The 18,774-nt window shown below is 41.7% G+C and overlaps 1 protein-coding gene across 1 annotated transcript in view; it reads right to left on the reverse strand.

Annotated features, from left to right (window-relative positions):
- Positions 1 to 5,690: 5,690 nt before the first annotated feature.
- Positions 5,691 to 18,774, reverse strand: part of ptprn2 (protein tyrosine phosphatase receptor type N2) — a 148,388-nt gene continuing 135,304 nt past the window's right edge. The window contains exons 17-22 of the mRNA XM_039617623.1: positions 16,034 to 16,153; positions 14,798 to 14,964; positions 12,257 to 12,310; positions 11,177 to 11,241; positions 9,154 to 9,227; positions 5,691 to 7,135 (exon numbers count right to left, since the gene is read on the reverse strand). Of these exons, the coding sequence (XP_039473557.1) occupies positions 7,064 to 7,135; positions 9,154 to 9,227; positions 11,177 to 11,241; positions 12,257 to 12,310; positions 14,798 to 14,964; positions 16,034 to 16,153 (552 nt within the window). The 3' untranslated portion in view covers positions 5,691 to 7,063. The remainder of the gene's footprint in view (positions 7,136 to 9,153; positions 9,228 to 11,176; positions 11,242 to 12,256; positions 12,311 to 14,797; positions 14,965 to 16,033; positions 16,154 to 18,774) is intronic.

Consider the following 18,774-nt stretch of genomic DNA (forward strand, 5'->3'; position numbering starts at 1 on the left):
CATCTCTTGAAAAAATCATTTGACTTTGTGCTGTTAATCTGTTCGTTTCTAACCTCTTGTGTTAAATTTGATGGCAGGTACATAATTGTTTCCATACTAGCTGTGATGTGTTAAAATGAAATACTTAAGCCTTTGAATTATGACAAGTAGAAAGATGCTTTCAAAGCTCTTCAGAGCTGAGGGAAAAATCCAGTTCAAAATCATTTGTAAGACTTTAATGTAAATAAAACAGCAAATTAAGGCCTCACATTTAACTGACGCTATGAGAGGCAACATATTGACTAAGAAATGTTCTTGTTTATGTGCTCACTTTGAATTTGACACTAGCAACACATACGTTTGAGACAGAGACAACAGAAGACTGGAAGACTTTAAAAAAAAGCACAACTACTGGAACAGATCAGAGCTAATTAAGTGTAACTGGAAACAGGTCAGTAACATGATCGGAAGGAGGGTTCACCACTCTTAAAAATAATTCAGCATTTTAAAAATACCTTTTTTTTCCTCATCATCAGATTGGTAAGAGTTGGTTTTCAGTAGTTCCTGTTTTTTGGTATTTGTTTTGAAATAATACATTCAAAATGTCTCATTACAAAATACGTCCATCTCACTTGAAACATTTTGTTATTTATTAACATTTGACACACCAGCTGCCCGTGTGTCTCAGTGCTTACACACTACAATATTAATTACTGTTAGGATATTATTGGTTATAGTTACAAACTACAGTGTTGGATGTGTTTGTTTACTGTGAATAGCTTCTTGATAAGTACATTCTGAGTAACTGGTGCAAAAATGCTTAAAAGTTTAAATGTTAAAAAAAGCTCAGTTTCTTGGACAACAGTCTGTCCCCCACTCCAGATTTAAACTCAGAGGAGACTGAGCACTCTCTGTAACTGTGAAACAACATTCCCTTCACATTCAAATCTGATCCTTTCACAAAGTCCTTTAAAACTAGACTTAAAATGTATTTTTATTCATTGGCACATTGGTCTGATTTGCTTACCGTGTCTCCTTCTTTTTTGACCATGACTGTACATGTTTAGCACTTACTTTCACGTTCTTTCCTTATTTCTTAAGTATTCCCTTACTTATTTATTTGCTCGACTTCTTATACATTGGTGACAGATGTGCTAAAGTTAGCTACAGGTCCTGCGCTATATTTAGCTTTCAGGCTATCAAATGGAGACTGTGCTTCTTCTAGTCATAATTTGTGTTTGATCAGGTGTTTCCTAGCATCAATTGATTTAGTTTGAACCAGTGCTTAGTAGCAAAGAGGTAATTTATCTGGTGCTTTAGAAAGTAGTGCATTCGGTAGCCAACCCTAATCACCAGTTCAAGGCACTTTGACATCTGTGAAGGGACCATTAATGCTGAAGGATGAACAAACTTGCTTGCAATATTTCCCCCCACCCAAAATGACATCCATCCATCCACCCACCAGTTTTCTTCCACTTATCCTGCTTATCGTGACCCTTTATGTAAGGTTCTCGTTCTTTCTTTCACTACCCAGAGTTTGTGAGCTCAGGTGATGGTAGGGGCGTAGATTGACCAGTAAATCGAGAGCTTCGCTTTTACACTCAGCTCGCTTTTCAACACAACAGAGGAGGAATTTAAGTATCTCGGGGTCAATGACTATCTGGGTCATTTAACAAAGACAAATCCAAACTACAAGGATTGGTGGTAAGAGTCCAGGTACAAAAGTGTGCTTCTTGCACATAGGAGGCGCTGAACTCTTTAGAATCTGTTTTGTCATTGCAGGTTGTTCCAGTGTTTTGGGAAACAGGGACCTATAAAAATGTTAATTATGTCCATTTCTGTGTCTGTAGGAAATAGAAAAGTGAGCCAGGCTTGCTGCTTATTCTTACCACAATCATACCGCCCTCATGTAATCCTTTTTTGTATAATTATTTTCTGACTGAACGTAATGTATGCATATCTAATATATCAATTATGTATAAAAGACCCACAAAAAAGTAGCTCTGTGTTGGGAATAGAGCTATCCAAAGAGAAACTGATGGTAGGACTTGCATTTTCTAAAACCCCATGAAGTGTGTCAGAAGCACTGAGAGCCAGCCGTGATTACAATAAACCACAGAGACATCATCAAAGAGTGGGCAGGAGCTGTAAGACTCGCTGAGGTCCGTGGCTGAAAAGGCCTACTCGACGTTGTTGGCGGTGTAGAGGCCCCTCCGAGGGACCGGCGCTCTGTTTTAATCTGCTCGTTTCAGGACTGAGTGATTCATCGGCTTTGAGATGGCTTCACTTCAAAAGTCTCTCCTACAATATGTGTTTCCTCATTTCATGCCTGTGACTTTTCACTTTTGTGTCATTCCTGCAGTTCGCCTTCCATCTTTTCTCTTTGGTGGCAGGAATTTAGCGTCTTGCCAGGGCGGGTATGTGAGTATTTTCTGGTGGCATCATGATTACACAGTCATTTGCCTACTTTACATACATTTATATCCCTGTGATATGCCAGCACTCTTTTACAACAGCCAGATATGCTGATTTTGACGGATCTCACTCCAAAGACTTATCCGAGCTTAAGCAGCAATTTAGAAATCCCTAAATTAAAAATCACTTTGAGTTAAACCGAGCATCCAAAGAGGCGATGCACAGTATCTAATTTTGACTTTTTCAGAACGCATTAATCCTCCCAAATGGGAGCTGACAGGATATCACAAGCTATTGTAGCACACCAGATACCTCAGGAAGCAATTACCATGAATACATTTTCTAATAAACTTGTACCCATCAGATGATAAGCAATTAAACATGCGTAATTATGGCTTCCATACAGTAATTTCTAAGCTGATTAGGTTTGTGTGCTTTACAACCTGAATGGGAGAATATTAATAGTGCTTTGGTTTGGGGTTGCTGGTTAGTGGTGGCAGCTCATCAGCGAATCATATGCAAATGAGGCCTCAGGAAGTGCATGAAGCCTCATTCCCGGCTATTAGAACTGTCAGGGGAGGGAGGGACATGTCACCGGGCAACGCACACATGCATGAATATCCATTCACACTTAAAGAACCCCACGCACCCATTGTTGAAAGGCAGGAAATTATATATTCTCTATGCATGCTTCTCTATACTTTTTGTAGGCTAATATAATCCTTATTGTACTTTCTGTCCAAGTCCTCTAGTTTTACAGTTTTTAATGGGCTGATAAGCAGCCAGTGTGTTGGCTGATTTATTATCAGCGGTTTCTTCTTGTTTTATTTTGATATTTATTTTGGCATCAGTTTCTAATAAAGTAACTTTAACAGAAAGTTCATAAACCGTGAGTAATGACTTTATTTGGATCAGTTATAAACCCTAAAGGATCCTGATCTTTAGATCATCACTTGATGCATGATTACTTATGCTCTAAATGCATGATGTCATAGTAGATTAGCACAGTCGTCTTTGGATTTTGCCTGCACTTGAACTAACCACCGAGTGGCAGTGAACCTTCCTCAAGTGATTCATCATTGGGCAGCTGCACTGAAATGATAGAACAGTTCAAATGTTTGTCTAAATGCTTGATTTCAGACAAATCTTGGCTCTGCATGATGTCAGTAAGACCTTGGATCCCTAATATGGTCATTTTAGGCACACAGCACAGAAGCCCCACCCACTTCCTGTTCAAATTTCCTCTTTGAGAGGGGCAACCAATCAAATGAGAGTTGACTCAAAGTGGACATGAGACACTACATGTGCTAAGCATGGATTCCCACCCTAAAAATTTATGACAGCTTTAACACTGTCTTTAAAATGGGTTAAAAAAGTAATTAGAGTTACATCTTTTGGAGGAAGTATATCATCACCTCATCCAAGTACAGAGTATGACGGCACTGGGTTGGTTAGCTGCTGTTAACAGTCCTAATGGTAAATGGACTAACAGTGTCTTGTACTCAATTTGAGTTTGAATTTCTACTACAAGTCTCATTTACCCACACACATTGATATGGTGCTTTTATCTATACCTAAACACTTTTATCTAACATTTACACACCGCACTCCGATTGATGCAACAATAAACTACTAGGCGTTCAGTATGTTCCCCAAGGATACTTTGACACATGGACAGGAGGAGCTGGGGATCCATTCACCGATCTTCAAATTGGTAGACAGCCCACTCCATCACCTGACCCTCCCACAGTCGTTTATACTAAGCCTCAGTCACATTGGCCTAGTGACTGGCCGTTAACACCACTGGTGACCTCAGGTGGCTGAGGAAAATGTGTACTCTCCGTCTGGCTCGTTTGCTGGAGGTTACTGACTGTTTCCGAGTGAAATCAGCCCTTCTTGTAAGTGCTTTGGTTGATAGCAGATTAGCACAGTCGTCTTTGGATTTTATCTACACTTGCTAACTAACCAGCGAGTGGCAGGTAACCTTCCTCAAGTGGTGGGTGATCAGAGGGCCTGCGTTAAAAAGGTTTTCTATGGGAACGTATTACACAACCTCAGCTTGATAAAAATCATATTAATCAGACCTCTGATAGACCAGTATCATCTGAAACCTTTGAGAGGGGCAACCAATCAAATGAGAGTTGGGCTTTAGTTAAATTTGATCCATGAAGCATTTTTAAACTATTAAAACAATCATAGTCACCCCTAGTCAACATTGCCTTTTTAGAAAGAAAGACTTTTATCTTATATTACTATTATTTAATTAAAGACTCATGAGATATACATGCTACTCATGTGTACTACATATCACGCTCTCTGTGACTTGTAACATAACACTGTTGCTGCCTCTTTAAACACACTTGTATTATTGCCAGTCCCTGTATCACTGTTTATTGTCAAAATTTAAGATGAATTCAAATGCAGTAAACAATAATTTGTAATCACGTGTACTTAAGCTACACAATAATGGATAAAATTAGCTCCTTGGTGTGTATCACTGGGGATCTCTGGGAGATGTGGCCAAAAGCTTCTGAGCACCAAGTAAGTGGAGATTTTAAAGATTTTTAATCAAGTCTGTGTCCTTTAGTTTGGCATCAAATGATTCTTGAAGGGCTCCCTTAAAGATTTAGCGTGTCACCAATTTGCGTTAATATAAGAAAGAAAACACAAATGATTGAAAATACCCCGAAAGGCACACTTACGACTGTGTGACTGTCGTATATTAGGAGCAAATTTGTCTTCACAAAAGACTCTTTGAGACAGTTTTATCAGCCATTGTTTGCAGGTGCAGCTGTTTCAAGCGATTATGGTCTAATAACAGATTGTACACCACCTCCCATTTCTAACAGCAGACAGACAAACCCCTGCAACAAGAGAAACTGCAGACGAAACACACAAAAATAAGAAAAGAGGCTGTCTGTTGTCAATTAGCTGAACGTGGCATCCTCCAGTAAACACTGATTGAGGTGGACTCTGACTGACTGAACTTTCTCCTCTCTGTAATATTGCAGGAGGACCTCAGTGGGTGAAATACATGACTGATTTCATTTCAAATCCCAGCCACTTTCTCCGCTGACAGAGCTGGTGAACCAAACATTTCATCTGTACAAACCTGCGACTCTCTCCCAGATACAAACCCTCGGGGAGCACCGTATAGCTTTTTCTCTGTGACTTTACCAAGGCCGCCATTCAATCAAGTGACTCTGGCTGTGAGGGCAGCCTTCTCGCTGCTGTTTGTGTGTGCGCGAGTGTAGCAGACGTAACATCACACACGAGGCGGCAGAGCGGTATGGTCCGTTCGGATTTATTATCAATCTGAATATTACTTCTCACACAAAATATATAGTTCTCATTGAGGCTCTCAGTATACATCTTCAATAGCACTATGTAAGTTTTCATAAAGTCTTTCGTCGTCTATACATGGAGGGATTAATCGGTCATGTTGCACAAAATGTCACAATATACCATACCAGTGATGGAGGGACAAAGAAATTTAGCAACAATCCCAATATAAGGTCTTCTTAAATATATTATTACTATCCATACAGCATGACAGTATTTCTAAATAGAAGCAATAACTATCTCAGTTAGTATATTTCACATTTACTATTAACAGAGATGTTTATGCAACAAACAGTTGGTGGCGTCAAATGTAAAAACAATACAATGAGGAATAAGAGAACAGCTGATGTGTTTCACAACAATCGTGACGTGTGGGGGGCTCGGAGTCGGAAAACCTGTGGTTTAGTATGACAGTGAGATGTCTTGACCCAAAGTACAACAACGCACACGCTTCAACATCTGTACACACGATGTAGTAGCTGATTCAGATCACAGAGGAGAAACGTGTGAGGAGCTCCAAAACGCTACATCGATTCATTTAGAGGATATAATCTGTACAATAATACGGGTTTTACAGGCAGGAAGTTCATTTACTTTACATAGCACTATAGTTTAGAGCTGCAGTGATTAGTTGGTGGAGTAAAGCCAAAAAAAAAAGAAAAGAAATGCCAATAAAACTTTCTTTCTCTGATAAAACAATGATTTATATCTCAAGATTTCAGACTGTTAGTCATATTAAAAAAATACATTTTCTTTTTTTTTATTAACATTTCCTAAACTGAACGATTAACCGGGAAAATAACTGTTAGTTGCAGCCTTATCATAGCATGTTTTAAATGTGCCGGAGATCATTTTCTAAGCTTTTTGCATCAGTTTTTTTTCTTTTTTTTTTGCTCATTTTGGAACAAAAATCTTCACTTGACATCACGTAAACATCTCGTCAGTGGCACTAGGATGGTATGTTCAAAAAAACCGACGTCACAGTTAAAGAGGACCGGGGTTCATACCGACAAAAAAAATCTCCCAGCGCGGCCGCTGATCGGACAGCACCGACTGATCGCGGCTCAGCGACCGTACGCTGAGGGAAATTTTGTGTATATGGATCCAGCTGAGATATCTGGCACGACATTCATAAGTATACAGTATATATAGAGGTGAAGAGGAGGCAGAGGGAGAAGAGGGAGAAACAGAGCGAGGAGAAGGCAGGCCAGAGAGAGATGTCAGTCTTGAGTGGGCAGAGGAAACCGGTGCTCAGCGAGCGAGAGGAAGGTATATGTGTGTATGTGTGTTGGGTGTGAGGTGGTGGGGGGAGCGGGTTGCGATGCCTTCACTGAGGAAGTGCTTTCAGGATGGCGTTCACCTCTTCTGCCACGGCTGTCAGCGCGAACTCAAACTGCTCCTGAGGAGGAGGAGGGGGAAGGAGGATGAGGAGGAGGGGGAAGGAGGAAAGGACGCAGGGAAGGAAAAGGAAGGATAAAAGTTTTACTGTGTGACCAAGTGGAATGGCATTTCAGAATGACTGGCAGCTCCCGACCCTGCCCCTGATGTGCTTGGCCACAGTCTAGAGGTGAAGGTGAGCCTCTCTGAGCTTTCAACTTAAAGTGTGTGAGCAGCCGGGACCAGCATCGATCCAGCCAGGTGTGTCTTAAAATGGAGCTTTTGAGTCAAGCTGTCTCTCAGCTTTCTCTGCTCGCCTGTGTGTATGTGCGCGCCCGTGTGTTTGAGTGTGCATTTGTTTGCGAAACCGACTCATAGTTTTCCCCGAGGAGCGCAAAAGGGGCTGATTGATGTTTGCCCCATGGACCTGGTGTTTTTATATTCCTCTCCTCTCTCCAGGCTGAGGGGCCACGGGGTCCTCTCACAGAGAAAAGGTACGTAGGAGTTTGGAGGGAACAGCCTTTAGATGTGTCAACACACAGGCTGCCATAGTCTGGCCTGAGGATAGGCTAAATCAATACAGAGGAGTCACTGGTGACCGTGCCTTTCGCTTTGCAGTGGAGATTATCTGGAGTGCTGATGTTTTCTATTTTTATGTGTCTTCTGAAGTTGTGATGGGGCCAGAAAATATGTAAGTACATCCATGTTTATCTCCATCGCAGTTACAGGTGCCCACATCTATTCCCAAGTTAGGTTTAAAGTTTTGTGCTTTGGAAGAGAAAAAAAACAAAGATACTTCTAAATATGAGGCTTTGTGCACGCTGTTCACCTTTACGCCACTGGGGGGAGATCAATCTCTGCTCGACAGATCACAAACGGATGTTAGTGAGGAAGGAAAAAAAAACGGTCACACATGTTGTAATTACTGCGTGTTGATGTCTGTCAAAAATTAGTAACCAGAATAAGGGGAGAAATTAATGCCCCTTTTGTGAGCTTTGTCCAAAAATAAAACGGCAGCATCACGAAGAGGGGGGAAAAACAAAAAAGAACACGATTGGTTGCCCAATCCTCGAAACCTAACTCTGAATTTCATACCTCATTACAATCTAATTTCTGTGTAGACCCAGTATGAAGCCACAAAGTGGAATCAACAGCAGTCTGATATAATTTCACTTAGACTCTTTTGAAGAGAAGAAAAAGCAGAGAGTGCCCGGAAAGCTTTCCTGCGCTGAGCAGAGCAGGGCCGTAAAAGCAGCATTAATGAACCATCGAGGAACACTCGAGTCTGTTAGCATAGCACTGGAGTCCATAAATATTATCACCCGGCTCTGCGTGGAGGTTCGCCTTTATTATTTTTATTATTATTATTCCTTTCCAATTACAAGACAGAAACAAAAGACACTTCCTCCCTATTATTTGCATTAGTGGATAAGAGGAAACGCTTTGTTCACAAGCTAAACTGCTCCACATAATAGTGAGAGGTGAACGACCCGCTGTGTTGGAAACTGTTTAGACTAGACAGACAGATGCTGTATGAGACGAAGACAACCTAAGAGAACAATTTTGATTATTGGTTGCCATTTTTTATGCAATATCAGCTGATTCCTCCTAAAAATGACTCAATATCTTCTCATTTATATTTTATTTGGTTGTATATTGTCCATGTTCTGGTTTTGGACTTCGTCAGACGTTCTGATGGACATTTCTTTTGACATTTGAGATGTTACATGCTCAAGTCATGAATCTTACAATGCTGCAGTTTTATAAATATTTCTATGAGATATCTTGGCCATCCTTTTATTTTTGCGGCTCGTGAAATGTGGACTTATTGTTTTACAAGACAATGTCATTCAAATCCCGACGCAGTTATCAGTTACCCCATCGTTTCCCCAGAAATGATCCCATGTGCACGTGAAGCAGACAATCCTTGGTTTTGAATGGCTGCAAACCCTCCTCCCGCTCTCCTTTCTCTGCTCTCCCCCCCTACTTCTTTCTACTCCCCCCCCACACACTTCTCTAACTCAAAGCCGGGGACCTTACCTTTGTCTGGACCATGCCAGCTCTCTGGTCTCTCAAGTGCTCCAGGGTAGCGGCAATATCAATCTCTTTAGCACCTGCAACAGACCGAAAATTGGACTGAGTTCAAAGCAGTGGAGTAATCCAGCTCACATCTGTCAATCTCTCTTTATACTGGGCTCCCTTTGGAAGAGCGCAGCGATTGAAAATTATTACATTCATCCCTCGAAAGACTTGGACAAGAGCCACTGACTGTTTCTCGATAAAATATGCAAGAGGATATTTTTGGGCCCTGGTGCAATAATGCATTCAAACACACCACACACTGGCTTCCATGTGAGAGTCGTGTTCAAAAAGCGGTTTAGATGATGTCCATGTAGGCAGTCCACTAATATCCAAGAGTGTGCACGTGCACATATCAGCAAATTAATTACAATGATTTATAGCAGATCTGCAGCAGTCATTCTGATGATTAACCCATGCAACAGTTGCCTGCCTTCAGCAGGGATCAGCTGCTGTTGAGCCTGTTTTGGCTTCACAAGTCTGTGAAGTTAATCTGGAAATCTTATTCCACTTTCAGATTTATGGATTGCGAGCAGCATGCCAGAGCTCATTTGAGGAAACTGACATAGAGAGATGTAGAGAGCAAAGCCCGAAGAGAGAAAAAGGGAGAGAGCCCCTGAACTCTCAAGATGGTTTTCAAAGTGCGGCAAAGAAAGGAAGCAAAGGAGATGGAGCAAGAGCGTGAATGTATGTATGCGTGTGGGTGAGCGAGAAAGAGACAGAAAAAGCGGGATTTAATGCGGCTGGACTTAGTACTCAAAGTGCTCCAGTGCTTTGACAAGACTTTCATGTCTTAGATGGGCTGAATTCCAAAGTTAGGCTGGAGAGAGGCTCTCAGAGAAAAGGGAAAAAAAGCTTTGGAGAGCAAGATTATGTACATTTCATATATCTGGTTCAAGAGCAGAAAAGAAAGGGTTAAAAGAGACCTAGTGGCACCTTTCATCAGCGCGGACAACAGCGAATTCATCACCGAACTACATGAACTTAGTGCTGTTTTCCAGAGACATGAGGGGAAGGTCTGCGCCCGTCTAACCTGCTCTAATGGAGCTGGATTGCAGGGGGAAGGCGAGCAGGCAGTGAGGGTAGAGGGCAGAGGTCAAAGGATAAAGGGCAGGCTAACCTACGGGGGGGCTTAAGGTACACAACAATAGATGTTTATGTCTCAAAAGAACTCAATAGACAAAGCTAACTGAGCATTTTGATCATTCATGAACACTCTCTAGTCGACTCTTCTTTTGCTGGCGTAAAGGTTCAACTAAAAACTAAAGTTTTCTTTGTCACAGCGAGATTAAAAAAAACAAATCCATCCTCAGACTCTTCCTGTTTTACATGTAATGACACATCCACACCACAAGGGTCATTTTCCTGTTGGTTTTTTTTTGCCGTTTTTAATATAAGGTACTAAGATTTGTGATTATATTAGAGACAAAAAACACAGCCTGAAGTCCAAATGACTGACACGCTGATGATGTTCACAGTTTATGGTTTACATCGGTATCAAGCGGGAACAAATGTCAACAATTCTCAGAGTGAAATTAGAGCGAAAGCCGCAGACCGCTAAGAATAAATCAAATCAAATTCAATAAGCACAATGCTGCCATTAAATATTAAATATTGATTCAAACCACTGGAGCAAATTGCAGATTCTGATTTAAAATGTATTTTGCCTTTAAACATTTTATTTCCATGCATGTGCTATCTAAATTCATGTCGCAGCTGCTGAAGCAGGTCAGCGTGGCGTGGAGGTAGCTTAAATAGATAATTACTAATGTGGGTTCCTTTCTCATTTCCCTTTTCTCTGTTTTCTCTTTGTTCTGCTCTCTCCACTCCTCTCCACGGCTTCGGTCTTCGCTGCCTTTCCAGGCCTCAGAGAAAGTCACCCTCTAATGCATCCCCAAGACCCTCTGTGGAAAATGAGAGGCTTTAGTGTTGCCGGGGCAACACTTCAAGCAGAAAGAGTGAAAGGGAAGCCATTGATCGTTACCTTTAGCCATCCTATTGAGGACCATGTCAATCAGAATGTAAGTCCCACTCCTGCCAGCTCCATCACTGCAGAGAGTCACACAGAGAGAGAGAGAGAGATCATTAAGGCGGCAGAGTGAGATGCTTTAATCTCAGAGTGTTTTTCTTATAAGGAAACAAATTGCTCATTTACATCTGCATCTGCGCGCAGACTGTCGAGTATGTTTAAGCACAAATTAGCCCGAGCACACAGACGTGCGTTTCTCCGTTCGCGCGTCACGTGGTGGATAAAAATCAAAAAGGCAAAAATCAATAATCACACTTAACATTCTTGTGAAAATACCTGAGCACATCTGAATATTTGATGATGCAATGAATGTGATTATGTTAAACCTTTGCACACAAGCGTACGTGTGGTCTTGAGAGCTGCATGGCAATTGGAGAGAGGGGACCGGGTTTTCTAAGGCACACTGGGGACAAAGGCTTTTAAATGCATGCACCTCAGGAGCAGAGGAGAGGTTGAGAGGCCAGGGGCGGTTCGAGAACAGCTTTTTGGAGAGCCTTGCTTTTCCATTACTCCAGAGATAGCCCCATGAAAAGGCTTCCTTTGTGCCCACCGGCCATTCAGCGGCTCTGCATGTTAATTGCAAACAAGGCGTGGACATCGCTCTAATAAAGGCAAAGCCAATAAAACAGGAGAGCGGCCCGAGCGCCACAGCTTCATTAATCCACTGCTAGACACTCAGTCCACTCTCCCTCCTTCAGAGGGAGAGCAGGCTTACTGGCCCCACGCATGACTTAACAGGATGTGACTATTAAAAGTGACCAGACAGATACCTGGTGTTTAATACGAACCAATCAAGGCCAGTTAACTAACTCAACCAAATGGGAAATGGGAGTGTATTCGGCTGTGCCATGTTATTTACATAAGAACACAGTGAGCGGAATAAACAGCAGCTCCGGTGGAACCAGATAGAGTGAATGGACTGAGCGGGTTTAAGTAAACAGCCTCTCTCCTCCAACACATAGGCCACGACAAACACTCTCTGTCCCAAAGCAGCAGGGTCAGCCGCTGTCACAGGGTTCAAACGGTTATACTTGCCTGCAGTGGACAATTATCGGGCAAGATCGACCTCTGTAGCACTTGTTAACCTTTCTGAAATAAAAAAAAAAAAGAGAGAAACGTTATTGTTATTGCAAGCTTGGCATTAAGCTGTCTTAAGTGCACAGGCTGCTACATCGATTCAGGAAACAATTCTTTTATTTATCTCTTTTTCTTGAATAATAACAATAATAATCAAAACAAATGTGACTCGTGAGGGACTTGGGGCGCTGTGGTCTGGACGAAATTAATGACGGCAATAATCAAAGGGCCAAACACAACCACGAAAGACGCTCCCTCCTGTCAATCAATCACGTTAATTTGAGCGCAGAGAGAGAGAAATCTGTGTCGCACCCTCGTAAATAAATTGAGCATCATTTCAGGCGGCGTTATTGTGACATGTGGGTGATGGATGTGGTGGTGCGATGTTGTGATTTGCCGACCGCCGACGCATTAACCCGAGCCAATTACGAATGTTATACACCACAGGCACGGCGAAGGCCAACGAGCCTTTTCACACCCCGCCGTTGCCATGGAAACTGACTACACCGAGAGCTTCCGCGTCTTTCCATTTCCTCTTGTTTCCCACCTTTCAGTGACAAAATGAGAAGTATCTCATGGTATCTATAGCTGATCTAAGCTTGCGTGCACTAATATGTTTCATATAGTAATTATAATGTTTTGCATGAATATAAACATTGATAGCTTGTGCTATATTTTTGTAGTTTTGCCATGTGAATGCTGTATTTTTGACCACAATTCTTAATAGTAATTAACATGTTTACCAGCATTGAAAAGCACAGGTGTGTTTGATTTAACGTCATTGTGATCGGTGCTGTTTATCTGTGAAGGTTCCAATTATAGAGGACCAAAGCAGCCAAAATTACAGCCCCCCAAAAATTAAAATTAAAATAATTAAATAAATAATTATTATTTTGATCCCCTCTTTGCCAAAGCAGTGATTTATGGAAATCTGATGAAGATTATCAACGAGTTAAAATCTGAGAAGAAGTCAAAATTGATCAAAAAACACAATATTTAATAAAATACATAAAATAACACAAATAAGTGAATAAATATGGATATTAATACAAAGGTAAAAAAATGCGCAAGAAAAGTAAAAATCTTATATGTTTAGTTTAATGCATTTAATGGCATATTTTGTTTGTTTTGGCACATTTGGTCCTCCATACTTGGTGACTGAAAGTTTATTAAAATAGATGTGCTAAAAAATTGGACATGATAGAACTCGTTGCAATATGATTTGATGCTTATTTGGGAGTTGAAGTGTTTTCTTTTTGATGCTTTTTTATTCTTTGCAGTTTTTATATGAAATCACATTGCGTACTAATGCATACGTTTTAAAAATCTTAGATCGTTTGATATCGAAAGTATGAATAAATCAGAACACGTCTTCAGTGTAACAGCATACAGAGACGGTTGGAGTTCCCATGCAAGCCAGAGGAAGGAACAGTGTGAGGCAGAGTAGGAGGAGGAGGTGGAGGAGGGAGACTGAGAGTGGAGTGAGAGAAAGACAGTTTGTGCACAGGCCTGGCTGAGGAGACACAGTTTCCAATGATCACTTTTGTGACTATGCAACTGGGCTCATATTACTAGCTGCAACATCACAAAAATGACACTGGCAACCGCAAAATACAGAGTTGGCCAAAACCACGAAACCGTGAGTGTTGAGTGCATCGTGCAGATCTGAGACCTCTGAATCGCCAGAGAGCTTTAGATTCCCAATAACCTTCAGCAGCATTATTGGAGTTCAATCACGGCAATTTAAGCGTGAGGGAGATCTCAACAGCAGGGCAAACAGTGTATATGTAATCAAAACACAAGAGAAACCATTACAGCAGTATCTTAAACGTAGCTGACTGCAAGCAGATTAATTTGGAAGAATGGCAGCAACTCTGTCGAGAGAGGATGACACGATAAAACTACGGCTCCTCTTTTTCTTTCATCTGCATAACAAACCAGAGGGACAGGCTTCCATCTACAAATCAGATGCATCTATTCTTGCGTGGAGGGCTTTTCCTATCCCTCCTGGGTATTCCCAGAGGTGCTACTGCCGCTCTTCTGCCAGAACATATTATATGGAAAACAGAGTAAGGTTATTCAGTCACTAGCTCTCCCCCTCTCTCATGTTTTTAGTGAGACAGCTCTCGTTTAATTGGGTGTTTGAATTAGGTGGTGGGTTTTTTTCTTTTCTTCCCAAGCCAAGCCAGGCAGTGCGGGGCTGTTAATTTGCTGCATCACATGTGCTGGAGGGAGGTGAGGGAAATAGGCCCAAGATGAAAGGGATAGTACAGAAACACAGTCCTTATTAGAACAACCATTCTCTAGGACACCAAAAGGCAGAGGGGCAAAAGGGAGAGGGACCAGAGAGGCGCTGACAGAATACAGAATATAAGGGAAGGTGATTAAGAACAAGCTCGGGACAAAGGCTGCTTAGAAAAAAAAAAAGGTGGAAATCTGTCTGAAATCTGCTAAGCTGCAGTGTTTTTTGAGGACCAACCGGCTGGATCTCCACTCTACCTGCGGAAGTCTAAGAGGGTCCTGGCTGAGCTGGGGATCCCACGGTCCATCCAGGACAGGAAGTGGAACTGAGTGACGGTGCGGGTCTCGTTAGTCTGCAGGTTCTTCAGGTAGAAGCTCCGTACCAGGAAGTCCTCACACCAGATGTGCTCAGACACCAAATTCACCTAAACGCAGACAAACAGAAAAGCAAAATGTGATGTTAGGTTAAGGAAGGAAATGGGGAACATAGACATCTTCTTATAGAAATGTCAGGGTTTGTTTTATACCAAATATTTCAGTTTTCATTCACTTTTTAAAGAAATTAGAGGTGCACAGGTGTAACTCAGAGACATAATAAAGATCTCAGCCTGTCAGCAAGTGGGATGGTTTGGTGTCAGTGGGCTATTTGTCATCTATTGCATCATATCGCTTCCACCCAGGCTAAATATTCAAAGATGGTGTAACGATTGATGAAGGCGGGGTTGTGATTGTGAAACATCAGTATTGGTGTCGTCTCAGAATTTCCCTAATACAAAATAATACAGGAATCACAGTTTTGTGTGCTCCCTGCTATTAAATTAGAGACATTTTGTGGTGAAATGAGATGTGACTAAGACACCAAAGCACGTGGGAATAATTTGGCCATTTTGATTGAACTGGTGCATTGTTATTGTTGGTATTATTATGATAAAATAAGAGATTATTATGTTTTATAACCCTTTATGATTTTAAGACTAAGATCCTGGAGGGACAGGCTCTCATACTGCTACCACAGTTTATAAATGCTACTGCTTAGCATGGAGTTTTAAGAATAGTATGAGTAGATGTGTCTTATTTTTAATGCTTCTCTTTACTTTTGGAGATTTTTACCCCCATAACTTGCTCTTTTTTGCCCTTTTTTGATTGCTACTCTACATACAAAGTTGACACACCAGCTTCATCTGGTGAGGAATCATACACGGCAACTTCATTTGCAACATAGGAGGGTTGACGTTTTGAACTTCCATGAGTGCCCTATGAAAGGTTAAAGAGATTTGCCACTGAGACCACTTCACTTCACTTTAGCGAAAGTAGCTGCACTGACGCTGTTCACTAAATGTCATTTTTGCAGCGCTGTTAGCACCACAAAGTAAATTATATTAAAGTGGTGCACAAACTTCAGCGCATAAAATCCAAACCTGTGTGGTTAGAAACCAGCTGAAGTGGGAAAACATGTCTTTCGTGACCCTTCTGTTTAACCTCTTTCTCAATCACCTCGTATATGTGGTAGACGTCGGATCCCTCGTCGGGCCAGTAGTGGTGGCACTGCTTCACTCCATTCTCCGACAGCGGGGTCAGCATGACGATGACGACGCAGCCGCTCTCCCACACCATCTACACGCCAGAAAAGAGACACCCATCAGTCACACCCTGAGACGACGAACCCTTTCATATGCGACGTTCCAGTGGCCCTAATGTGTAGCTAACCCGCAGCGCTGAGAGCAGCGCGTTGAGCGTTAGTGTTACACGGCAGCGTTGTATTACAGTGAAATTGATTTCTTAATCTTCATCCAGGAAGTATGAATAAATGTCACCTCTCCGTGTGTGACAAATGATAAATGTTGGGCTCGAGCAGCAGGAGGGCGCGTCATGTGTCGCCCTCTCTCTCACGCTCTCGTCTGAGCGAGATCACAACATCTATTGCTCTGATGCTCCATTTCATCTTATCACAACCTAATGTGTCCTTGGAAAAAAAAAAAAAAAAAATCCAGGCCCACGGCAGCCATTAGGAAAATGAGGAGGAAACGTGGGTTTTATGATTGCTATAAAAACACAATGGCCTTGACTATACACTAATCACAAGCTTCTGTGATCCAGCCCAGTGGACACATTACACGCCAACTGTGCCAACTGTGCCAGGATGTGATGAGATTAGGCAAGGTGATAATGTGGAGGGGGGGGGGATATTATCCATTTAGTCTTGTACAATTTAGCAAATATTTGATGGTAGAATGTAAAAGAGCATTCATATTTTCCACCTCTTATCTTCCTTTTTTTGTTTTTGTAATGGGATTAGCAATTTACAGGCTCCAAAAAAGGCATACACCAGCTACGCTTGATTTGCATAGACAAAAAACAAAAAACAAACGGAAAAAAAGCCTGAAAATGACCTGAGTTGTGCCTCTGTGAACTCATGCATGGCTTTTTTTTTTGTTTTTTGCATTCTGAGAAGGAGGGAGGAAGGCCCAGCAGAGCTAAGGTAATAGCCAGGGAGGTGGAGATAGATGGAGGAGCAACGGATGAAGGGATGGAGGAATGAGGAGTGGAGGATTAGAGCAGAGCTGCCTTTCAGAGCACTGCCTGGGGCCGGTGTGGATTAGATAGGACACAGCGAAGAGATTTGCACTCCTGCACGGTCCATTTGCATGAGAGTTGCCAGTGTTACCCCCGTTTGTTTACTTTTAATGGGGTAAAGAGTGTGTTTTTCCCTCATGCCACAATCCAAGGTTAACCATACTGAATAATGAATGGCTGCTAAGCATTCCCAGACACAGAGCTGATGTTCAGCGTGTCAATGTGTGGCTAATTTTCTATTATTTTTGCTTAATTGGGAAAGATTTAAAGATGAGTTAATGGCTAAGTAGCATTAGATAATGGAAATGGATTTATTCACCTGTACGGGAAAAAAACAAGCAAACAAACAAACTAGCAGACACACGAGAAAAAAACAAAATTATAATTAATGCCTTATTCATTTGAGGCACATTTTATTCCTATTTCAGCTGATGTGGCAATTAATGTACAATTTTCAGATAAAAGCCTCTGAGTTTTTCCTTTTTAATTAGTTTAAACACCACATGAGGGCAAAGCGTGTATGCGTCTAGGTTTAAGAAGTCATTTTACAACAAGTAAGTATTCTCTGTTTGGTGTACAGCACCAGACCATGCTAAACTTGGCTTCTCCACCCACCGCACAAATCGCGAGCAGCCTCCAACGTCTGTGCAAACACAAAGTCAGCACTATCATAATGATTCAAAATGAGTATCCGCTCAGTACAAGATGCAGAGTGCAGAGTGCAGGGCCAGCTGGTCTGTCAGGATTTATGCGCCACACTTTTACATCCTGGTCACGGCTAGCTGGAGTTGCTTCAGCATATGGAGGTGATGGGCCCACTAATTACAACAGTGCTGTCCTATTAACACATAAGACTGCCATTTGGCAACCATGCATCATTTAAGGCACACTTCCGCACAAGTTGACATGTTTTACAATAGCCTAAATCTGCTGATTGATTACAGGTTCCGCTGACATTTATGGACATGGAAAAGAATGCAAAATAGGTTTGAGGGGGAAAAAAGCCCCACTAATATGAGCAAATATCAGCATTATTTTAAATAACATTAGGTCTCCTGAGGCGTGTATAACTAGATCCTTATATAAAACCAAAAAGCTTCAGGTCTTGTGTACATATTCGGCTGCTGACACTTTTTGATTGATGAGTAGGAGCAGCAGCAGCACCATTACTTCTCTACCAAGTTTGTGCCTCTCATGAAATAACATTACATTTGAATGTAAGCATGCATTTTTCCTAAAAATATACAATTACCCTTCATCTTACCTCTGTTTGAGGGATGATTATGCTGTGCTGGAGCCATGGCTCCTATCACTCTTTCCAGTGTGTAAACAGGAAGTTTGTTTCCACAGACTGAGTGGGGTGAGAAGTGACTATGGGCTACAATTTCAGCAGCTTTCTCACCTTTATTTGCTTACATTTGGGGCAAAGTGACACCATTAAAAAGACATCAAATTAGGGATCACACTTGGATCACTTGGATGCAGATAGAAATCTGGCAAATCCAAGGAAACTTATGGGAATACAACGACCTCTTTTGCACCAACGTGGTGCCAATTCTGCACACATTTCTGCAAGTTTGAGACCCTTGGCTTACAGAATCTGCGAGCTGAATATGCCAATATTGTTGGATTTCTTGTGGCAGACCCTCACGTAGCCACTG

This window comes from Oreochromis aureus, linkage group 9 (genome assembly GCF_013358895.1).
Source record: "Oreochromis aureus strain Israel breed Guangdong linkage group 9, ZZ_aureus, whole genome shotgun sequence".
Classification (NCBI taxonomy): domain Eukaryota; kingdom Metazoa; phylum Chordata; class Actinopteri; order Cichliformes; family Cichlidae; genus Oreochromis; species Oreochromis aureus.